At 43.1% G+C, this 23,625-nt stretch overlaps 1 protein-coding gene across 1 annotated transcript in view; it reads right to left on the bottom strand.

Moving 5' to 3' along the window:
- Positions 1-2,555: 2,555 nt before the first annotated feature.
- Positions 2,556-23,625, bottom strand: part of LOC307070659 (uncharacterized protein) — a 28,942-nt gene continuing 7,872 nt past the window's right edge. The window contains exons 2-8 of the mRNA XM_079729228.1: positions 18,139-19,184; positions 12,948-13,112; positions 9,491-9,653; positions 6,918-7,042; positions 6,009-6,136; positions 4,531-4,641; positions 2,556-3,980 (exon numbers count right to left, since the gene is read on the bottom strand). Coding sequence (XP_079585354.1) covers positions 4,542-4,641; positions 6,009-6,136; positions 6,918-7,042; positions 9,491-9,653; positions 12,948-13,112; positions 18,139-19,184 — 1,727 coding nt within the window. The 3' untranslated portion in view covers positions 2,556-3,980; positions 4,531-4,541. The remainder of the gene's footprint in view (positions 3,981-4,530; positions 4,642-6,008; positions 6,137-6,917; positions 7,043-9,490; positions 9,654-12,947; positions 13,113-18,138; positions 19,185-23,625) is intronic.

The following is a 23,625-nucleotide window of genomic DNA, read 5'->3' as shown; positions in this document are numbered from 1 at the left end:
GATATAGACACTTTCACTGACTGCGTAATGTCCTACATCTGTTTCTGCGAGTCTGTGTGCATCCCCACCAAGACTGTTAATATCTACAGCAACAACAAGCCTTGGTTCAACAAGGAAGTTAAGCGCCTGTGTAAGGACAAAATATGGCTTTCAAATGTGGGGACAAAGAGCAATACATACTTCTTAAATACAAACTCCTGAAAGCAGTTAATACAGCTAAAGCCAACTACAGAGTCAAACTTGAAAACAAACTCCAAGATCACAACATTAAGGGTGTCTGGCAAGGCCTACAGGCGATCACTGACTAAATGACAAAACATCACGTTCTTGACTGTGACTCCTCCCTGCCAGAGCGACTTAATGACTTTTTCTGCCGTTTTGAGAACAATGGTGCCCAGACAAGTGCTCTGTCGCAACCACTGTGGGATGGGCACTCTCCCTTTTCCATCCCAGAGCATGATGTCCGTAGACTGTTACGGCATCAGAACATCAACAAAGCAGCAGGGCCTGATGGTGTGACACCAGCTACACTAAAGAGTTGTGCAGACCAGCTTGCTTCTATACTCACTTACATCTTCAACTGGTCTCTTAACACAGCAACGCTACCTGCATGTTTTAAATCAGCTATGATCATTCCAGTGCCCAAGAAAAGTAACATAACCTGTCTTAATGATTACAGGCCTGTTGCACTTACTTCTGTTGTTATGAAAGTCCTTGAGCGCCTAGTCTGTAGGTACTTGACACACATCACGCTAGACCCTCACCAATTTGCCTGCAGGGCTAATAGAGGAGCGGACGATGCAGTTTCACTTTGCACACATTTCATTCTGCAACATCTGAACAATAAGTCTACCTATGCCCGTGTACTGTTCATTGATTTTAGCTCGGTTTTTAATACCATCATTCCTGTCAAAATGTACAACTTTCTCCTGGCCGCAGGAGTTAATGCTCTACTTTGTCAGTGGATCTTAAACTTCCTGTCCTGTAGAAAACAGTGTGTTAAAATCCAGAATAATGTGCCATCACCAAGGGTTCTGAACACTGGCGCCCCACAAGGGTGGGTCTTGTCACCTCTACTATTTTCTCTTTACACTTACAATTGTACATCAAATTCTGCATCTGTCAAAATGCTAAAGTTTGCAGATGACACCACTGTCATAGGCCTCATATCTGATGGGGAGGAATCTACAGCTGGTGCAGTGGTGTGAAGACAATAACCTAATCCTAAATACAACCAAAACCAAAGAACTCATAGTTGACTATAGGAAAAAGGCAGGCCAGCACCTTCCCATCTCCATTAATGGCCAAGTCGTGGAGTGGGTCTCCTCCTTCCGTTTCTTAGGCACCACTATCCACCAGTCCCTACCATGGAACCCGAACATCAGTCTTATTATTTCCAAAGCCCATCAGAGATTATACTTCCTCCGTCAGCTGAGAAAATTTGGGGTTTGTCAGGCAGGAATGACCCATTTTTATCGGGCAGCCATCTAAAGCGTGCTCACCTTCTCCATCCTGGTCTGGTATGGTAGTGCTTCCAGCCAGGACAAACAACAGCTTGAGAGGGTAGTACGCAGGGCCTCTATAATCATTGGCTGTAGTCTGCCTACCATAGACTCGCACTATGACACCAGAATTTCCAGGAAAGCTTGAAAGATCATCTCTGACCCCTCTTATCCAGCACACCACTTATTCACAATCTTACCATCAGGGAAGAGGTACAGAAGCATCACAGGTAAAACATCACGCTTTAGGGATAGTACCTATCTACAAGCTATACGCCACTTGAACAAGCACTAAGCACTTCACGGTCTTTATAGTCTACCTCACTTTGCAGTTTTTGCACTACTGTACTGTACTTTACTGCTGCAATTCTCTGCGAACCATGCATTGTGTGTTTTTTATGTGTGTTAAGCGTTGTACTTCTTGTTATTTATGTGCCGTTTTTGGCATTTTGTCTTATGTTGTGTTGTGATTGTTGCTGTGTGAGCATACCAAAACATATTCCTATCAACTGTATTTTCTATATTGTTGAAATGGCTATAATATACTTGATACTTGATAAAGTATGTTTATGTCGCAATGTAAGCTCTTTTACTGGATTCTTGGAATATAGTGGAATAGAATGAATGATGTGTACACATAAAAATTGTGTAACTGTGTTTCCTCCATATCCTGCAAAACAATGTCTCTATTTATCTCTGTGATGCAGGCTGACCGCACCATATTTCATGAGCTCATTGTTGGCAAAATATTGGAATGTGAGACAGTAGTAAATCAGCACCGTGAGATGTTTTTATGGTTAAACCGGTAGTGCATTTAAGTGTACAATAAATGTTCATTTGGGTGCACTACTAACTGCTACCAAAAGAGGTCAGAGCGGTTTTGTGGAGGACACAATTGCGTGAAAACATTTGTTGTTGTTTTTGGATTTTTAACATTTACATTTTTTTAATGATGCATACTTTTGGCTGATTATAGATCCTTTAACCCACATTCTATCCATACACAGGTAAAAATGCATCCTTACAGCGGATTGTTTTCACTTGAACTTTATTTTGAAAAATAATTTGATAAATGATTCAAAGAAACCAACCGATATATACAATACATAGACATATAGGCCCAGTATCTTGTGTCAAACATTTACTCCCCCACATCACTGTATCTCACAAATAGTTAAAAATATCCCCACGTAACCTTTCTACTTTTAGTTGACTATTAAACGCAAAACCAAATAAACCACTTAAAGTATACAAATATTATTCCCTTTAAGTACAAATACAACACCTTATCGATGCTCTTATTCAAATAATGCAAATACAATAGTATTTCTCGAGTATTACCAGCAAAGTTATATTTGCTCTCTCTCTCGTCGTTCCCTACGCACTGAGATGTGTGTTTATCAGACACTGTTGTCAAATAAATAGATTGCTTAATACAGCCTCTGTATCACACAGCAAAAAAATTACCCTACCTTCGTACATAAATGAATACAATGTAAAAAAAATAAAAAACAAGAGTTGCATTTTATTGGTTGAGTAACTCTAATTATAACATGGCCATTGCTCCTCATTGGATGCCAGAGATGCTCAGTGACATCACACAGTGAAAGATCACATGACCTTGGAGAATAGAGAGGAGGAGAGGAGGAGAGGTGCTTATTTCACCGTTCTTGTATATATATATATATATATATATATATATGAAGCTAATAACAAGCTAAATAATAATATTATTATTGTACTGACAGCAGAATTCACCAGCCCTTATTATTTTAAACTGCACGCAGACGCAGCACTTACACTCTCCCGTGTGCACACAAACACTCACACATACACTGTACAGCCATTATGTACACATTAACAGGATGAAAACAGATGAAAAGCAGCTAGCAAAAGGCTTTGTATGTTTCACATTGGATGGATAATCTGTATAGACTGTTAGATTTTGCACACTGCTGAGAGCTCTGATTCAGATATAATCCCATCATTTTAACAGTGGAGTTACTGTTTCCTCTCTTATGATCAGCTTGTAAGCCTAAATGGCCGCCATGCAGATGAACATTGTATTGAAGCGTTTTTTTCTTAATATAAACTTGCACCTCTGTCACTTCAGTTCAACAGAGATTGAATAAGAGGATTATACAGAAGTATACTGGAAGTTCCAAATCAAAGCAAATTATTTTCCTTGTCCCATCGTAGCCTGAATATATTTGGATAAATGCAGAAATCAGCCCCCTTTTTGCGTGCAAGATTACCTACCCCGATTCAATGTTTTATGAGGAGTGCTGCCTTTTATTTAAGTAATTTATTCATTATTCTTTTTTTTTAAATCCCATTCCTGAAATGTTCAGTTCCACCTCTTCATTTTCCAGCCTTGAAATCTCTCTTGTGTTCAACGTCTCCATGTCCATCCTCATTCTCCTCTTCATCATTGTCATCGGGGCAGACTCTTCCCACGCGCGGCCATCTGGATCATATCTGGGTTGGGGGGGGGGGAGGCCAAAGACACACAGTGTTGGCAGTTTTCTCTTTTACTCATTATTTCCTTCGAGGACAAGTGCTGCCTCTTCATCTATTCTTTGAGACATGCCCCCCCATATGAACCCTAGCCCCCATCCCTGCCTTCCCCTACTTAAACACTCACCATGAGTCATCCATTAAACAATATCACTAATGGGAGCTCACTGTGTTATATTACTTAGGTTTAATTCATGTTAATAATATAATCATAATAATAATAATCGGCTGTCTTGGGCTCATTAGGCCTTTGTTTGTGTGAACTTTGTGAAATTTATGCTAATAATAATCTTGAATGATTCCTCAAACTACATAGTTAGGTACTATAAGATGATTTCAACTGTTAAATAATGGTCACTACTATTAGCTAATTAGTTTCTGTAAGCAGTGTCTTCAGTTAACCGTCAGTTAGTTATTAGTCAGTTTGGTGGGTGGTGTTAGGGATGTGGTGTGTGTGTGTGTGTGTGTGTGTGTGTGTGTGTGTGTGTGTACGGCAAGCGGAAAGCCCTACCTCTGTCATCCCTACTGAAGCCAGCTAAGGTCCAGTTGGTCCTGCTGACCGAGGGTGATCATGGAGTTCCGGTTCCTGCTCCTGGGAAGGTCCACCGGTCCCAGATCAGGCCTTTAGAGGGGAAAACACATTGTATTGCTGAAGGCATTTTCATCGGATTCCTAATCTAGAATTTGGTTTATTCCTGAGAGGAGTGCTCTTGCTCTCGCTAAATGAGCGCTGGCTGGTTGCCATATCTTTCCAGACCCCAGCGTTTTAAATCCACCGAGGAATCCTAGGAATACCTCAACCCTGACACCCCTGCCTCCCCCCTGTTCCCCACGGGCCGATGCCAAGATCCTTTAGCGAGAGGCACCCCGCTCACATCAGGAGAAATAAACGGAGAAGCGAGGGGCCAAAGTCGGATCTCTCTTTACTTGTTTCTCTCTCCTCAAACTCCTACGAGAATCCTGTCTTCAACTTCTTAAAACTACAAAAAAAATTGCATTTGTCTGTTGACACATCTGCCACGTATAATCAGTTGAGGGCTCAGGAATTTCGGTTGGCCTATCGAACGCAAGCAAACCGTCACTTGTCGTTCAGCGTCGGCCACCGCTGTCAACACATTTGACCCCCAAAATAACCCCAAAGGCCTTTGTTTTCCCTCCTTCCCCTGCTCTCCCTGCTTTGCTGCGACCACGCTGTTATTCAATAGAGTCAAATAACTTGCATTCCATCGCTTCTTTTTTAAATGCCTTGTTTTGTTCGGCAAGCGGAGGAGGTAAGCACAGCTCCTTTTCAACACTTTTGAGTTGGTGCCATTTCAGCTTTACAGATTAACCAAAGAGTACAAGTACAATGCACTCAGTGTACCGTAGTGCGGTTTTGACTTTGTGAAAAATTGGCTCCCATCGACTCCAATTGTCAAGCACAAAGCTTTCATTTTGTTATTATGATTCTAAATTTGTTTGGATAATAATCAAATTTCCAAATAAAATAGAACATTTAGGTTATGATAATCTTCAGACTGCGGGAATAAAATTACCTCATTTTAATTGTAATCTCTTTTACTCATATTTATGATTGCTACGGTTATATGATGAGTGGGTAGTCTTTATTTTTTTTCAAAAGTCACTAGGACTTCTGCTAGTTTTCAAGATGCTCCGTGTTACCGAACTACAAATGAAACCTACCACCAGCTATTGGCGGAGGGAGACATTCTGGGGAACAGTACCTCACCAGTACAGGTTTGGACAGTACCTCACCTGTACAGATGGGGGCAGTACCTCACCTGTACAGCTGGGGGCAGTACCTCACCTGTACAGCTGGGGGCAGTACCTCACCTGTACAGATGGGGGCAGTACCTCACCTGTACAGATGGGGGCAGTACCTCAGCTGTACATATCGGGGCAGGACCTCATCTGTACAGTTTGGGGCAGTACCTCACCTGTACATATGGGGGCAGTACCTCACCTGTACATATAGGGGCAGTACTTTACCTGTACAGCTGGGGGCAGGACATCTTCAGTGACGTGGGTGACAGTCCCAATCTGCTGCTGCTGGAGTTCCTGAGCTTGGCTCTCCTGACAAGGTCTTTGACTCGTCCCCATGTGTAGTTCTCACTCAGCTGTACACACACACAAACACACACAGACAGATTTAATTTCCTGCTTTTGATTTGGTGATGTCAGGTAAAATACTATCTGAGCGTCTGGTCTCCATGTGGAAAAAACAGAGGGCTCAAACATACCATAACAGACAGACAAGAATAGGAACCTAATTTATATATTTTAGTAGAGCGTAGTTCATTAAATATGTTACCCTTGTATGGGAAGATATCCTCTCCCTCTTTCACTCCCTCTATAAAGTATATGTAGTAAATTGTGCTACTTCACAATTTTTTTACTATCCTTAATGACCTAAATACCTAATTATCATGTCATCCTAAGCAGGTCATCCTTAAGCATACTTATCTTATCACCTGTATCTTAACAGATCTTATTTTATCCTGTGTGTGCCCCTGCACCTCTTCCCTGAATATCCATCCATCCAGCCAACCATCCACTCTTCCATCCACCCATAAACCCATTTAACCATTCGTCCATTATTCCAACTGTCCATCTGTCTTGTTCATCCACCCATCCTCCATCCATCCATCCAACCACACAACCATCCATCCATCCATTCACCCAACCATCTGCCAACCATCCATCCGTTCACCCAACCATCCATGCATCAAACTATCCTGCCACTGGCCCCCTCCTATTCATCCATCTTTTCATCCATCCATCCGCAGCCATTCATCCATCCATCCACCTGACCTTCTTTTGGTCCGTATTTGGTGTACTATGTGTGTGATGGTGTGTTTTTAGAGTGCAGTGGTCCTCAGTGTTGGGACCAGGACTTACCCGTCTCTGGGGGACAGGGGGTCCTCCCTCTGCCCCTAGGTCACAGAGGAAGCGGGTCTCTCCCTCGGTGTAGCTCCTGCGGTTTTGGCCCCGCCTCCACAGGGGCACGGGGCCAAGGGCCCTGCCTATGTGACAGAGAGAGAGAGAGAGAGAGAGAGATCAGAGGGTGAGAGAGAGAGAGAGAGAGAGAGAGAGAGAGAGAGAGAGAGAGATCAGAGGGTGAGAGAGAGAGAGAGAGAGAGAGAGAGATCAGAGGGACAGGAAGTCAGCACCCGTCGCCTCAGGTCCGGGGACAGAGGCGTGTGTTTTATATTAAGCGTTGAGCCGCACTGGGTTTTCAGTGGATTTCTTTCTCCTGGGGACTTTTGTGTGTTTTCAGCCATAAGCCTCACGTTTTCTATCAAATCAACATGTCTTATAAAAGTCTTGGGATATATATATCTATATATATATAGATATATATATATATATATATGAAATCTAGAAATGCTACTATATATTTAACTATATTATCACACAATATGAATTGACAGATTTAACCAATTTCATTCTTATTCAGCCACTAGGCTAAGAAGGTGAGTGAGACATTTGTTTATGTCTGCAATCTGTTGAGTAAAACACACAGAAAGCATGAATAAGTGAATACAAAACAAAAAGTTATTTTGTTGATTTAGTGCTTTTAACTAAATTTGTTTTTCCATTGTATATGTTTGCATGTCTGTGAGTTTGTGTGGGCACATGTTTGAGTGTGGTTTAGTGCACTCCCTAAAGCGTGAGTATGTGTGTGCGTGCTTCTGTGTGTGTGTATGTTAGTGTATGTGGCTGTTTGTGAGTATGTGCATGAGTGTGTGTGTTTTTGCGTGCACATGTTAGTACTCAGTGCAGGATTGTGGGAGTGGGAGTAAAGAGTATTTTGACAAACGGTGATGTAAATCAGTGTCCCAGAAGACCTCCCAACACAGACACAAACACACCCACACCCACACACACACACACACACACACACACACACACACACACCCCCACACCCACACCCACACACACACACACACAGACACACACACAAACACACACACACCATGCTTCCTCTCTTATCACGGTCTGACAATGTGACCAAAGCCTCCATGTTGCTCTACGGTCCACATGAGACATGTTGTGACCCTTTTGTTATGTTGGTGTCTCTGTAAACCTAACCCTAACCCTAGGTTATTATTTCACTACAACCATCACTTTTGTTGATTCTGGTTGGACAAGAAATAATCTGGTTTGATTCATCTCTTTTCATTAGATTCTTGAGATTGTTGAAAAGGATACAAATAAAATGTAATTCATACAGAAGAGATGGCTAGAGTGTAAAGGTTCATGGTGCAGGTTTAATAGTAGTTGTTGTTTACATACGTGTGTTAATCCTGAAACAAAGTGAACACTACCTTCTGTATTCATTCCTTTAATTTTCCTTTTTTGTGAATATTTTTTTGTCTGAAGTAATTTTGGTTGTTTTCTATCTTTATTGTAACCCTAATATATTCAAAAATTGACAGGTTTTAACAATTTCCAGGCTGAATCTCCTGCTTCTTCCTCCACCCTAAGTAATTTTCAAAACCCGGGATCGAGTCTCAGAGGAAATGGAGGAATTCCAGCGTTCCCGGGAATCTGTACGCTCCATGTTTCGTAAGTAGAATACCAGGAATTCCGCTCAACCCGAAACACACACGCTTTCGGTGATGGGGCCACCAAAATATGTCAAACCCAACCGCCCCCCCCACACACACACACTCACACACACACACGCACACGCACACGCACACGCACACGCACACGCACACGCACACGCACACGCACACGCACACACACACACACACACACACACACACACGAGAGTCTCCGTAAAAAAAAAAAAAAAACAGAGCCAACATAGTGCGCACGTTGCTGCGCCATGTGCCTAGCGACGCACAAGGTGAACATTAAAACACCTGGACAGAGAGAGGGAAAGGGGTGACCAATAGGTCACCAGTTTTTGTGAAACCCAAGGGTACAGTGAAAAGCCCCCTCTTTTTCCCAAACAAACCCGAGCAGATCTATTTCTTGAAAGAAAGACAAAAAAGCTTTCTAGAGAAACATTGAGTGTAATACTTGGTAATGTGTGTGTGTTGATGTGTCCCTCTGGAGCAGGTTATGAAACTCTGAGTGGACACACACAGGATGGTGTGGAGGTGGAGTCCCACATGGAACGCTTTGAGAACCTCCGTTTTTTCCCTTCTTTTCATAGAGGTTCAACTGAAATATCAAATGTTTTCTAATGAAAGAAAAAGAGCTCTCTTTAGGCGTTATACGGCTGCCCATTCCACACCTTTTGCCCTCAAAGATGGCCCTGGAAGGTTTGGTCTGGTAAGTTTGAGTTTTTCCTTTACCCTTTCCAGGGTTAAGTGTTATATTATGTATCATAAACTATTCAATTTAATATTATTGTATTGCTTTTTGACTGAATTTGACTCTATTCAATTTTTCTGGGGCAGAGAAAAATACTTAATTGTGTGCATTTTTAATAAATTGTATTCATTTGTGGAATGTACCATTTCCGTCAGAGAGCGGGGGCCGGCGGGTGACCTCGTGGATAGTAGACAGGTCCGACAAGGTTCCGCTCAGTGACAGGAAGTCGTTCCTCTGGAGTCTTTTAGGAGGTTCCTGATGGGCCAGCCCGGCAGCTCCACAAGTACAGTGGTGCTGGAAGAACTCCTAGTGATAGAGAGACACAGAGAGGGAAAGAGAGAGTAAGATACAGGTGACCTTCTAGAACTCTTAATTTGAAAGGGTAACTTAACAGTAAAAAGGTCAACAAGCATGTCTCCATTTGCTCAAATTGTCCATTTATGATAGTTGCAATAGCTGCTATTTATTAAAAAGTAATGATACAATCCAATAATAATTATAAATTTAATATAATATTTAGATGTTATAATGATTGTAATAACTGATAAGGGGGCATAAGTCGAGTGCAGTGGCTATAGTGGCAGCAGAAGTATGCTGGTTGTCCAAAGCCACAGAAGTGTCTACTAAATGACTGAATATGCAAACATGATATAAATAGTTTTGTTTTGAACAGATGTTTGAGCTTGTGCGTGGTGCAAGTGCACGTGTTAGCAGGTGTGTGTCCACCACTGTTTGTGGCGCCGAGATTTACTCCTTCCTTAGTTAGCGAGACAATAGAGGATGACAACATAACTCTGGCTCACAGTCAGCCCTCAGATCATACTTATGAACCGCAAGGACAATAACACACTTCCATATGTGCAACAGCAACAATAGTCTGATTCCCATGACAGCCCAAAGTCAGGATTCAGGACAGCTTACTACAGACACGCTACAAGGTTTAGTGTTAAGGTTGAAGGTCAGTGTGAAGGCACCTTGCCTACACGCTACACACAGTCGAGACCATCAAATAAAAAACAACCTTTTCACCCACTGAGATTGTTTCCACAGTCTTATTAGTCACCTTTTCAACAACGCATGCCAAGAAACTAGCGATAACATCTATCAGGGTAACTTCCCTCTCCACAGCTGAATCAATGTTGTGATGACGTCAAGTGGTCCACGTCGGCAGGCTTAACATCTCACACTGTAATTCCATAACATGTTTCCTGTTCTCCCCTCATACAAAAGCTTTCAACGGGCCAGCGATCACACAGCTGGCTCGCATGATTGCTCCTTTTCAGGCCGATCAGATCAAATCCCAGAAGGATCAAATCCTAGTCCCTGCTTCTCCTTATGTCCCACGCTCACATCCCAATTGGGACTTGGAAATATACCGTAACATATATTATGTCACGGTAGTAAGCTTGATAGATGAAGTTGTTTCCTCACACCGTTTAGCGGGGAATCTGTCCCAGATGCTCAGGAGATACCGCTCAGCGTAGCTGGCACAGCAGAGCCGATGACCCACTGGAACAACACTTGTTAACGGGCTCCCTCCCCAACAATCATCTCCACAGCCTCCCTTTTCGGAGGTCTGTTGCATCACCTACAGAGGTGTCATTGTTTGAATTTGAAGAAATTAATTTCGATGGAACACTTTGAAGTCACTCCTTGGTTTGTTAGGAGAGAAGCTCTCCTCCATACGTTCTCCCACAGGAAGACTGTCCTTCCCTTGGTTTTCCCAAGTAGTCAAACACCCACATACTGATCCCTTTCCAACACCAACACCCCCACCTTAAATACCTTGCACATCTTTTCCTTACAATCCTTACTTCCCTCCTTCCTTTTCATTCCTTCTTCTCCTCCTCCTTACCTTTTTTATTCTTAATTTTTCTTCCTTCCCTCCATTCGTCCTTCCCTTCTCCCTCCCCCCCTCCCACCTACCCATGCCTGCCTCCCTGGGGGGGTCACCTCCATCAGACTCCAAAAGGGGGTTCCTTTGGCCCCTCAAAAGACCACTCACCCATGGCCTTGCCCCCCTTCCTCCCCATACCACTGTTGAGAGGGGGGGATTACGGCAATCATCATCAAAGTGTGTTGAGGTCTAGAAGCAGGGGAAGAGCCATAAGAAGACTTGAGGATATTTTGAGTATTTGAATGAGCTAACTTTAGCTCTGGATCCTCCTTTAAAAGGTCTCTGGTTTTGGGGAACCGTTTACTTGTAAAGCTTGCTATTAACAGCAAATTCTGGGGTGAATTGATAATGGCCAGATTCAGCATGTCTGTGTTGCTATATATGCATTTGGGAATACACTCAGGCGCATCCGTATGCAACTGGATATATCTTCCTAATCATCCACTCTGCAATAAGATGTAGGTCTCCCTCATCCATACATTGATAGACAGGTGATGCGGTGCTGTAGATTAAATTCCCCGGTGGTCCAGAAATGTCCCACAATGTGTGGGAACAGGGTCCTCCGCCATACCTCTCCTCTGTCCAGCTGTGCTCACTGTGCTGTGGCTGAACGTGGCCTTAGTGGACCCCTACACCCCGAGGGGACCTCAACCCCGTTCAAAGGTCCAGGGTCTGCCCTCCTTGGATCAGTCGTGGGGGCATGTCTCCACTCCACCACTCTGAATGGCTCGTGGCGGAGTCATGTGGAGAGGCCCAGCAGAACCCAGGGGACGGCAACTAGGGATAGACCCGGTGTGGTCTAAGGGAGGACTGACCTTGTCCCAAAGGGTCTGGATTATAGATCCACCTGGAGCTCGGCATTCCTTACATAACTGGAAAATGTCTGTCGTCTATATATGAATGTTCAGAGTGAGAAACCTCAGAGAAATGGCTGCGTTAATGACAATTTAAAATACTCCATCTATATCGCTCTCTCTCTATAAACAAAGCCTTTTATTCTTCTCCACTTCCTCTCACTCTCTTCCTCTCTCTCTCATTCCTTTATTTCGACCCATATTTGAAGGCTTTGAAGTCCTGTCTAAGTTCCTGCTGAGCTCAAACAGAGCTGCAGTTGAAAGCGTTTCCATCCCCATGGCGCAAAATGGCATTTTCCGTTCAGGACAGAATATATTTATAAATGACTATACTATTATACTATCCTTGCTTTTTTGTCCAGTAAAAATAGGACAAAAGAAATGAACAGGTGGAATTACTTTTTCCGCATTATTAAAGTATATTTATTACCATTTGTTTATGTTGAGGGCTCTTTCAATACCTCTGCTGAAATTGAGAAACAATTGTTTATGGATTTCCATTTGGCGGCAGGGGATTTTAATTTAGTCCAGGTTTTCTTTGATTCCAATCTAAACATCTAGATTGTTCCAGATGCTAAGCGAGAGAAAACAAACATACTGTTGCCTTGTTAGCACAACTATATCAATAGGCACCCAGAGACAGAGGGAACTATGTCCACTTGGAAGCAAAAAACTCACACTGGAATCAGGCTCGAAAACAAGTCAATACTTCCTCTCGCTGGGAGCGAAGGCGGGCGTCCACACAGAACAAAACATTGTGTTAGTGTGTGTGTGTGCGTGCCTGTGCGTGTTTGTGCACGTGTCTGTGAGCGTGTGTGTGTGTGTGAGTTTCACTCAACCGCTCCATACCTCTTTGGTCTTGGCAGCCCGGCTGCTCTTCTGAATTCCACAGATCTGCTTCTGCAGCCGGAGGTTGGTCTCCTGGAGATGACCGATCTTCTCGATCAGCCGGCAGATGTGCTCCAGGTAGCCCAGGCCTGAGCCCAGAGGGGTGTTAGAGCCAGCCTGCTGGACCTAGAGAGAGCCATGTCAAGAGTTACTATGGCCCTAGAGAAAACCATGTCAAGAGTTACGATTACAGACGATGGGTACTTTATTACCCCCCCCCCCCCCCCCCCCCCCCCCGGATCCTAATGGGGAGTTTTGCGATTCCTGAGTTGATCTAATTAATGTGTCTGCACTTTAAAATGTTTGTCTGTAATTGTATAACTATTTGTAATGGGGTTAGACACATTCCTTCGATCAGATACACAACTTCTGCTGAGGAGCTGGTGTGCGTTGACCCAAAGCAGATTATGCGTATGAGTGAAACATGTTAAGCATACATGCAAGAATATTGTTAAAACTAGTACAGTGTATTAGTCGTACTGTACAAACTATTACAAGATTAAGCAGACTGTGAAAGGACTGCAGGATTCAAACCCAATACCCTCCTTGATGTCTCTTTTACGCATGTTTGATCAGTGGGAAGTAAGTTCCACATAATGTGAATGCTTTTAATGCCTGGTATCAGTTTGACAGCGTGTAAAAGCATTCCACTGCCCCAGAGGTGGCATGTCTATGTAAATCTGCACTAACACTGAGCAGGAATGAAACGGGATGACAAACACCACTCTCTTTATCTGCAGGGCTCTCCTCTTCCTCGCGTTTATTGCATAATCATCACATACCACAAGCAGAATGTAGGGTTTTAGCTGTGGCTGGTTGATGGATTGTGGGGTCGTTGTTCCCGTTGTAATTAAAGATGCATTATGGGGTACTGTGTACTCAAGCATCCCAGATAGCCCCTGCTAACGTATGCTTCATGGTCCCCGACAGGAACGTTGTTATGATTATTAAAGCTGTAAAGCTGAGATAAAGATAAGATAGAAGATATGGAAAGACTGGGTTTACTGTTGTTAACACTAACTGGCAGGCGATCGCCGTGCCATGAGAGGCCTGCTGCTTGGAAACCAGGCAGTCGAGACTGTGAAATTTAATTTGGATGGAATTTTTGTAGAATGTTAAGCGTACAAAGTAAACCGTTAAGAAATCACTGGGGGGGGGGTTGTTTACGTGTTTGCCCCGGCCTGACGCACCTTGGCCCGGGAGGTGCAGATGTTCACGTTTTTGTGTGGAAACCAAAAAAAAAGCATTCCGAGAAGGTCATTTTCGACCAAATATTTACACAATCGTCAACATTCCAAAAAGCGTCCCAACAAAAGCAGGATGTGAGATCAGGTTGGGGGCCTCCCCCCCCCCCCCCCCCCCCCCCCTTCCGAAGCCCCCTTTCCCGTGCCACTGACCGCTAAAAAAACCCATGGCTTTGGAGAGTGTCTTGCGGAGGTCTGGGAACCAAACAATGGGACACAGCAGCCTAACTCATGTCACTGGTTTCCTATGAGGTAGAACGACGTGGTTACACTACATGTTTTAGCATCAAGTAATTCCCCTGAATTATTTTCTCTTTCTCAGGACGTTTGCTTGCAAATGCTTTGAAGATCCATCGTTAAAAAGTGTCAGTGTGGGGTCTTGGCGAGGCCAGGTTTGTTTGGGTTGAGTCACAAACTCAGTGAAACACATCCATTCACACAGACAATACACCGTTTCCTTTCTTCCCCTGTGTGTCCCAGGAGGGCACTGAAGTAGGAATATGTGGCGGAATGTAAAACTTGTGGGTGGGTTTGATAGTTCACATGAAACCGTCACACCGTCCCAATGGATCGGACATACATCACATCCTCAGATCCAAACAAAGTTTTAACAATGCCGTCAAACAGCATTTGACCAAAACGAAACTTTTAAATGATGCGTATTCGCAGCATAGATGCTAATGGACAATAATACAGCCTGTATTTGTAAAGCAGTATCCATAATTGTTTTACGTATTCGCAGCATACATGCTAATGGTCGATAATACAGCCTGTATTTGTAAAGCAGTATCCATAGTTGTATTATGTATTCGCTGCATACATGCTAATGGGCGAAAATACAGCTTGTATTATGTACAACAGTAATCAGTTGTATTACGTTTTCGCTGCATAAATGCTGATGTGCAAGAATACAACTTGCATTTGTAAAGCAGTATCCATAGTTGTATAATTCTTCAACCTTCCACAATAAATCAAGAGATGGAAAAGTCCCAAGCACCTGCGAGCATGTGAGATCCCTGAATAACAGTGAAGATCCCATGGAAACAAACATGGCCTCCATCTCTGGCCTCATCTGCAATGTTTCCACCTTCTCTTCCTCAGGGCTGCTTCCCGAACCCTCTTCCAGAAAACATGACAGGGATGGAAAGGAATGAGGCGCCAGATGTGGGGTGAGCGAAGTGATAGCAATAGAGGGAAAGGTACTTTGGATCGTCTTCCTGTGGTCTCCTGTGTGCATACCCCGAGGTATGTCTTTCACCAGGTCACTGTTCAGAGTTGATTCACTCGCCCCTGCCTTGCTCTGGGTCTAGCTTATGTTCTGTTTAGCCAGTAATTCACTTTGAACCACATACCAAAAGTTTTGCATTACGTTATTATGTAAATGTGTTACATTTCAGTTGGAAAAATATATGATGCGTCATTTGTGATGTTAGTTCAAATGTTTGTTACATTTTTATAAACCCTTTGCATTTGGACAGCAGTAAAACATGTGTTTGTGGCTTGAAAGAGTTCTGGGATTCACATAAATGATTCAGTTTGAGATAAACCTAGTGGTTATTTCTCTTTTACTTATTCATTTGGACTCAAGTGTGGAAAAACGGCCGCACTCTATGCCTTTTAAATAAATGGCACTTCAAACAAGTCCATGGTGAGCGAAATTAATCTCACATTAATTTCACATGCCTGCAATTAACTGTGAATGCGCCACAGCTGAGGAATTTCTAAGAGGCCATTGCACGGTTTGCAACGAAGCGTCAGGGTGTTTTATCCCTGTGGCAGGTTTTACCGCTCAGTGCTGATGAGGAAAGTATGCTTTGATTTCACTCCATAGAGAACATGATATCAGACAACATATAAACAATCCCACATGAATGACGTCGCTGGTAGACAAATATTAATACTCCTGCAATTAACTGGAAAAAACCCAACAACTACAGTTACATATCTACAGCGAGGCAGAGCCAGATAAATATATATTTTTTTTTAATTTTGGACTAACCAGCTACAGTTAAGCCTCTGTGTGTGTGTGTGTGTGTGTGGCCCTACCATTATATACCTCTTCCATGCACCACAGGCTTTAATTACCAGCAAAAGCAACTAAAAGGAATTACATTATTGGCAAGGGTGACAAGTGACGACAACCAAGATTTCTACGACTGTACCTCCTCTGTCAGCGATGAACCTCCTAAACCAAACTGCGGTGGGCCCCAGAGAACGCAAAAATAAAAGGAAAACCCCTTGCCACTCTCTCCTTTCCCCGCAGGAGCCCTCCGCACCCTATCAAAGGCCCTTTATCTGGCTAGATATGTGAGTAATTTGAGCTATTTGACACCTGTTTGATGCATCCAGGTAGGCCGGCAAGTTTTGAGGGGCCCCCGTGGGAGAATAGGCCGGTCCTCAGATGAGAGAGGGGCCGGCGGTCGGTGACAATATCTACCGAGCAATCTGCGCTCCCTCAACACAGATGAACAGGTGCTGCGTGACATGGGGGGGGTAGAAAAAAACATTCTCTTGTACTGTAAAGAGTGGCGGACCTCTCCCCATCCGCCCTCGTGTGGTTTAGGTTTTCCTGACGGGCGCAGAGATATACAAGCCCCGGCCGGTCCCTTGAAAAGGTTGCTTTGAACGTCACATAGTTGTGGAAGAAAGTGGAGGACAGGAGGAAAGAGAGGGGCGGGAAGCTGTTCAGATACCTGGGAGCTTTGATTCCGACGTCGAGGAAGATGTTTCTATAAGATGCTAGAGTGAAAGGTGAAGAAATGTACTGTACCTGTGATCTCTGCCCTGGAAACACGGATTGGATTCATTGCTCCCTTTTCTTTCTTATCTTATTGTTTTTATTCAATGACCGAAGAAGAACTTTGTTTGTGCTGGGAAATTGGCTGAAGGTCATGGAAGTAACTGTTGGGTCTACCTTTACTGTGGCATTTTGAACCCATTAATAAACCAAAATGAAACCTTTTTAGGCCCCCCCGCTCCAGAGATCCAGAAATCCAAATCGGCCAAATAAATAACTATGTTAAGCCTATAGTGACATCGCTCACCATCACAATACTTAAATGAATAGATTGTTATTCCTCAATATTGGTACATTTCTACGTTAAAAATGATTATTATATGTATTCCACAATCCCACTCTATTTTTGTTATACATTGCTACCCTTTTTTTAGCATTAAAAACTTGAACAGATCTCTAAATATGAATTTGAGAACCAGGTCAGGTAATGAAAGGGGGGGCGGGGGGTGGGTTTCCAGGTGGTTATGACAGGTGTGCAGCTCACACACCTATCAGCTGCTCTTTCAGATGATTCTCTGTTTTCACTTTCTCGAGGTAAAGAAGTCCATCTCTTTTATCCCCTGAACATGAACGTTGCCTCCATACTTACCAGGAACTCATAGCAAGTCCGCTGTTGAAGTCAATAGATTAGACTGTCAAATGTATTTTTAAATCACTTCTGCAGATCATGTATTATCGGGGTCTTTGCTTTTTGTTTTGCATGTCAAATATCACATTTATTTTCGTTACGATACTATTTTTCTAAAGCATTTAAACTGCAGATAAGGCTGTCAAACTCTTCAATTTTAAATCACATTTAAGAATCAAAATCTTCAAAGGACTTGCCTTTTGAAGAATTTTATCTAAGAGGGTTTGAAATAGTGCTGTACATTGTATGTATTACTTAATTTCTATGCCTCTGCAACCATGATGAAAATTAGTGTCTTGTTGTTGTTTACCGTGACCGAGTTGAGATGCCGTAAATAAGGGGGCCGGGGTGATAATTACAGATAATGACACAGGAAGTCATGAATCTCCTGGTGACATGGTGACAAGACATGGTCTCCTAGAAGAACTTGAACACATCTTCTAGCAGAGCCTGAACATGTCACCATGTTCATAAGTCTCTTACCTCGCTGAGTCGGCAGCACTCGTCCATGTAGTCCTCAAGGCTGTCACTCGTACTGCTCTTCCTCAGGGCTGATGTCAACGGATGGAACACATCTTCCTCCTCCTTGCCTTCTTGGAGCTCCACATTGGGCTGTTCCCTTGGTCTCTCCTCCTCCTCCTCCTCCTCAACCTCCACTTGAGGTTCAGAAGTCACAACCTGAGCCACGGAATCTGGAGATCTTTCAAGAACATCTGAACAACAGGCCTCCACCGGGTCCTCCACTACAGTCACGTCCGTCAGCTCCATGCAAAAACTGACTCCCTCCTCCGTCATTGTTGATTGGAGGAGGGTGTCCTCAAGGACACCGCCAATGTCCTCAACGTCATGGCCATTGTCCTCAACACCGTCACCATCGTTGCTGCCAACGTTGTCAACAACGTCATCGCCAACGTCGTCGCCAACATTGCTGCTAACGTCGTCGACAACATCGTCAATAACGTCGTCAACAACGTCATCAACAACGTTGTCAACAATGTCGCCAACAACGTCGTCCCCAATGGTGTCACCAACATCCTCGCAAATGTCCTTGCCATCAGCGTCCTTGGTTTGTTTCTCTTCCGACTCACCCGTTGTGCTCGACGATACCCGCTCGTCGGAAACAGGAGCTGAAGCCTTAAGGTGGCAGGAGTCGCAAGAAGACTCTCGGCTGTGCACCACGAAGCTCTGCTCCGAGCCCGTCGGCGTGGATGGGGAGTTGGCGCCGCTGGGGAGCTCCACTCCCGAGTCCTCCGACTCAAACTTGTACAGCCGGGGCAGCTGGGAGTCTGAGAATATGGCGCACAGGTAGTTGGGAGCAGTCTCCTCTGAAGGTGATCCGGGCCCTTCGTTGACGCGAGAGTTCTCCTCTGTGGTTCTGTTCGGCTCCGAGGCCTCTTGCTCACAGACGGACACAGAGCAGGAGGAGTTGGAGAAGGAATCTTCTGAAACAAGGAGCTTCTCGCTGAAGTTCTGGAAGACCTTCATTTTGGTGAGGACGACCTCGCTGTCCAGTACCATGTCCCCTTTACCTGGAAGAAAGAAAATAAAAACACATTAGATATTGAACACAGCAAGAACACTCTCTCTGGGGGTGCAACAGGTCATTGCACTTATCTACTTGAATCAATTCTAATTGGTAGCAGGTGTTGTTAGTTAACATATAAACTAACATTGCCTAATGACATCATCCAATAGTGATTTGTCTTCTCCCTTTATTGCAGTGCAATTGGATGATTGCTCTTTAATTAGGCAATTTGAATTACAATTAAAGGTAATTTCAAGTCCTGCCTAGAAGTTACTGTTTGGATTTTAAACTATTTAAAACAATATTCTCTTGTTTGCCTGTTGAGGGAATGGGGAATATACTTGGGCCTTTTGGACCTCCCTTTATGTGAAGCATACTTCAGCTGAAGGTAATGTTTTTGGGAGGGAGTTCTTCAGACCATAAATGGCATACAGGCAGGGTCTAAATATGCATCTACTGACAGACAAATATTCCATACCTAAAGTCTTCGGCTTTGCACTTAAACAAGCCTGCATTCTTCAACTCAGGGGGGCTCACAAATGCCATAGGACACACACTGTCTGTCCGTCTGCTCTGAATAACTGTCCGGCTTTGATGTGGCGCTCCATCTAATACCATTACAGGGAGCACTCATATGTGGCCTCTCCTGTTTCCTGCTCAAGGCCATCAGATACCCCTGCCTGTCCCTCACATTTTACACTTTTATGTTTGCTTCAATTACCTTGCTAGCTGTCTAGTCTTTCACATATACTTTTATTTTCTGTTTTTATGCTATGTAAAGCTAACTTTACATGAAACTAAAATATCTTGCTCACTATAGTTCACGCAAATCAAATCACTATTCAATCACTACCTTGGTTCATTCATTGAATAATTGGTTGATATAAGCTTTAACTAGAATAACTTTCAAAATAACGAGTAGTGGTAACTACTAGCCGTAACTAAGCAGCTTAACTAACGGCTAACTGCACATGCAACCTCATGAAAGCGGCTATTTGAGGTGGGGGTAGTTCCCCTGCTGTGAAGTCACACCTGAACAATAGACAAGGTCTGGCATCTTTCTGCCCGCTTGAATCAGATATCTTCCAAGGCAAATATGAGATTATAAAGCGCTTTGAAGTTGTAAATCCAAAGTTTCTGTTTGCTCTTTAGAGAAACTCAGGCAATGGAAACTGTTCTATTTTGGATAAAAAACAATCTGTGGTCTATTTAGACTGGAATCGGCTAGCTTTCTTCTTGGTAAAAAAGAGAGACTGTACTTTTAATTCACTTATTCTCTAATGTGGTCATGTATATGGAAATGTGTACACATTCAATGGCTTCTTTCTTCGGTGGTTTAGAATTTGTCATTATGAATGTTGGAGGAGGACAGTTGGAAAAAAACAAAAAAACTGAAACACTATCTACTTGTTTACTCCATGGACTTGTAAGTACAACCGCCATACAGGTCATAGCATAGCAAACAGCATATATCATTAGAATTTATACAATCATTAGAAATCATACAAATAGCATGTGGGGTTTTGGCTGCTCTTTTTTTTTTAACATAGAAACAACACACAGATCCCTGTTTTATTTCACACTGAGGCAATTGATTTTTTTTAATGCCTTGTTTTTATTTCTGGGGCACCAAAACAGCGACTCTTTCCTGTTTGCCATCAGTTTGGGAAAATAAAAGCCCCCTGTTGTGATTGCAGTGTTCTGTGATAGGAGGACAGCTCTGCTAAAACAGCGATAGCAGCAGAGCAGGTCTGCTGGAGTGATACCAGCCCTGGACCTGAACCAGGCTATCTCTCTCTTCTTTTTATAAACATCAACACCACTGTTTTCGAAAGAGGAGTCAAGCTGTTTGTTCACAGGTGTCAGCCAATGATAAAGTTGTGCACTGTTAGATATATAATGGGTTCACAGATAAGATCAGCAAGTTCTCATCATTTGGGATAAATGGAAAAGACGCCCTTTTTTCAGTGAGGAGAATGTGTATAAATATTTTTCATATTGCCGGTAACTATCGCATCCATGAAGCCAAAAACCCCTCCTAATATTACGCAAAACTTCCAATAACAATATATAATCAGTGCTATGCCTATCAGGTGTATTTTATGTTATTTATTAGCTATAATACACTGGGACTGTTGTATAGTGGCTTGTGTATAGTGTTGTATATTTCTCATGGATTGGTTTTCTAAAGGTGGGAAAACTCGAAATGCCTGAACTCGGATTTTCAGTTTGAAAGCAAACAGAACCAACGGCTATACATAACTCACATGATCTCTGAGCGGAAGCGACAACGCCCACTTCCTGTTTTCTATGAATGCTGGGAAACAGCTATTAAACCGTTTTCACAGCTTTAACTCCAGCGACGAAACTAGCCTTGTCTCTAGCTGAGACGCCTTTGTTTCTCCATGATGACCTCAGAAGGTCCAGGGAGGGACAAACACCCCTGTGATGGCTTTGTTTTTCGTTCTTCTCCGTCTCGTGTGTAATGTGCATGCCCCCAAGTACTGTTTTAACCTGATGATGTCAGCACCTCTCACAGTAATTACACAAACAACCAAGATGATGTCGTAAAGACGCGAGTGCATGCATCCACATGCACATTTCTGGTGAGGTAGCATCTTGTAATGACTACAGTAGATATTGTTTAGACCAACTCGCTGAAAAAGTACCCTACAGCTAGAGACACAACTCAACATAGATGTCGAAAAGAATCAAAGAATAAGTAAAGCAACCAAACCAGCTATTAACAGACCAACCGTAAACAACTACCCAACATATCAACCTGCCAAACAATCAACAAACAACCAGACAAACAACAAACCGACAACACATGTAAAAATCATCTCACATTGTTTTACGTTTCTCTTGGCACATCGGTGAGGCATACATCTGTCAACACCCTAACATGAAACCCTACAACACTTGCAGGGCTTAATGTCATGAATACAGATGTAACGCTATAGGCATGCACAAACTGACGTTTAAGCAAGACATGACTTCATTCCAGTTGTTTCTCACCGGCATTTTGACAGGCCACCCGACACCTGTGACTGCTCTCCCGTAAGACTCATCCCAACACTACAAATCAGGGCGGCCGGAGAAGAGAGGATGCCAGACAATTTCTATCATTCATTAAGCAGATGCTTTGTTACAAGGCCGGTTCCAAGGGAGACTGAGGCCAATCAAAGCATACGATCAATATCGGAGCGACAATACATTTAGGTGAATTACTAAATGTACAATCAATTCATCTTAGTGTCATATATCTTTGGGAATTTCAATCAAGGAAATGTGATGTTGGACGTTTCTAAGTCCTCAATAAGCATAACCATTCTTAATCCCTCAACTATTTTCAATCAATGAGAAGTACACATTAACTTGTATGTTCATGTAAACAGACTAGTATTCATTTGTTTGTACCTGACATCTTTCGACTACTTCCTGCAGTCTTCTTCAGAAGCGTCAGCTGTTGCTGTGACGCGTGTTGTGTCAGCTGATGTTAAAGACAACCAGCCGTCCCGCCAGAAGAGGCAGGACGGCTGGTCCTCCGCTGTCTGTCCGTTCTATGGAGAACTGCATCCACGGTGTGGGACAGCATGTATGCCCCCTCGTCCCGGTTTACTGTCTCCTGGGCCCGTTTCCTGATCCCCACCGCCTCCCTGATCCAACGTTGGAACTTGTTGCTCTCTGTCCCTATAACCTGTGCCCCTTCCTAGTCCATGATATGGTTCTCCCACTTGTATATTAAGATACAAGTTAATATATCAAGTTAGACTTGATGAACTTTTTTGAGAGAAGTACACATGACCTCTCTTACAGCAACATATAGCAACTTAGCTGGCACCCTGGACTATTGGTTATGCATATTTCCCTGTGAGAGAACGAGCACATCGAGTTCAACAGAGGAGAGCGCTGGATCAAAACACCAACACCAGAATGTAGTTCACCAGCTATGCCGGATATGAAATGGAATGAATGGCAAGGAATGTTTTGTCCCCTTTATTAAATCCTGTTCTCGCACACTCTGCAATGTGCTAGAGTTGATACTCGTCATAACCTTTTTACTAAAAGATAACGCCATTTGGTTTCACTCTCCATGGGTTCAGGTTGTCCTATTCGTGAAAAATGAGAGGGATGATTTAATATTTACAGAAAAAAAGAATCACCCTTATACAGGCTTAACTTTGTCTATGTTTTTTCAAAAAGTGCCATAAATCTATTGAAGGAAATGCGGGTATTTTGTTGTTTTCCGTTAAGTTTTTCAGTAATGCTTCGATTGGAGTGGTTTTAAAGCTAGGTTGGAACATACAAAAATTCTCTTTACATCCCGACAGCAAGGAATTAATCAAATGCTTTGACAAAAAAAATAAAAAAATCTGGTATCTTTGGCTGCCTGTATTACGCCCGTAAAATCATTTCAATCGGCCCTGTTTGAAATGATTGGA

The sequence above is a fragment of the Pollachius pollachius genome (genome assembly GCF_949987615.1).
Source record: "Pollachius pollachius genome assembly, chromosome: 2".
In the NCBI taxonomy this organism is placed as follows: Eukaryota; Metazoa; Chordata; class Actinopteri; order Gadiformes; family Gadidae; genus Pollachius; species Pollachius pollachius.
Note: the sequence above shows the minus strand (reverse complement) of the source record. Positions and strands in the feature narration are given on the sequence as shown.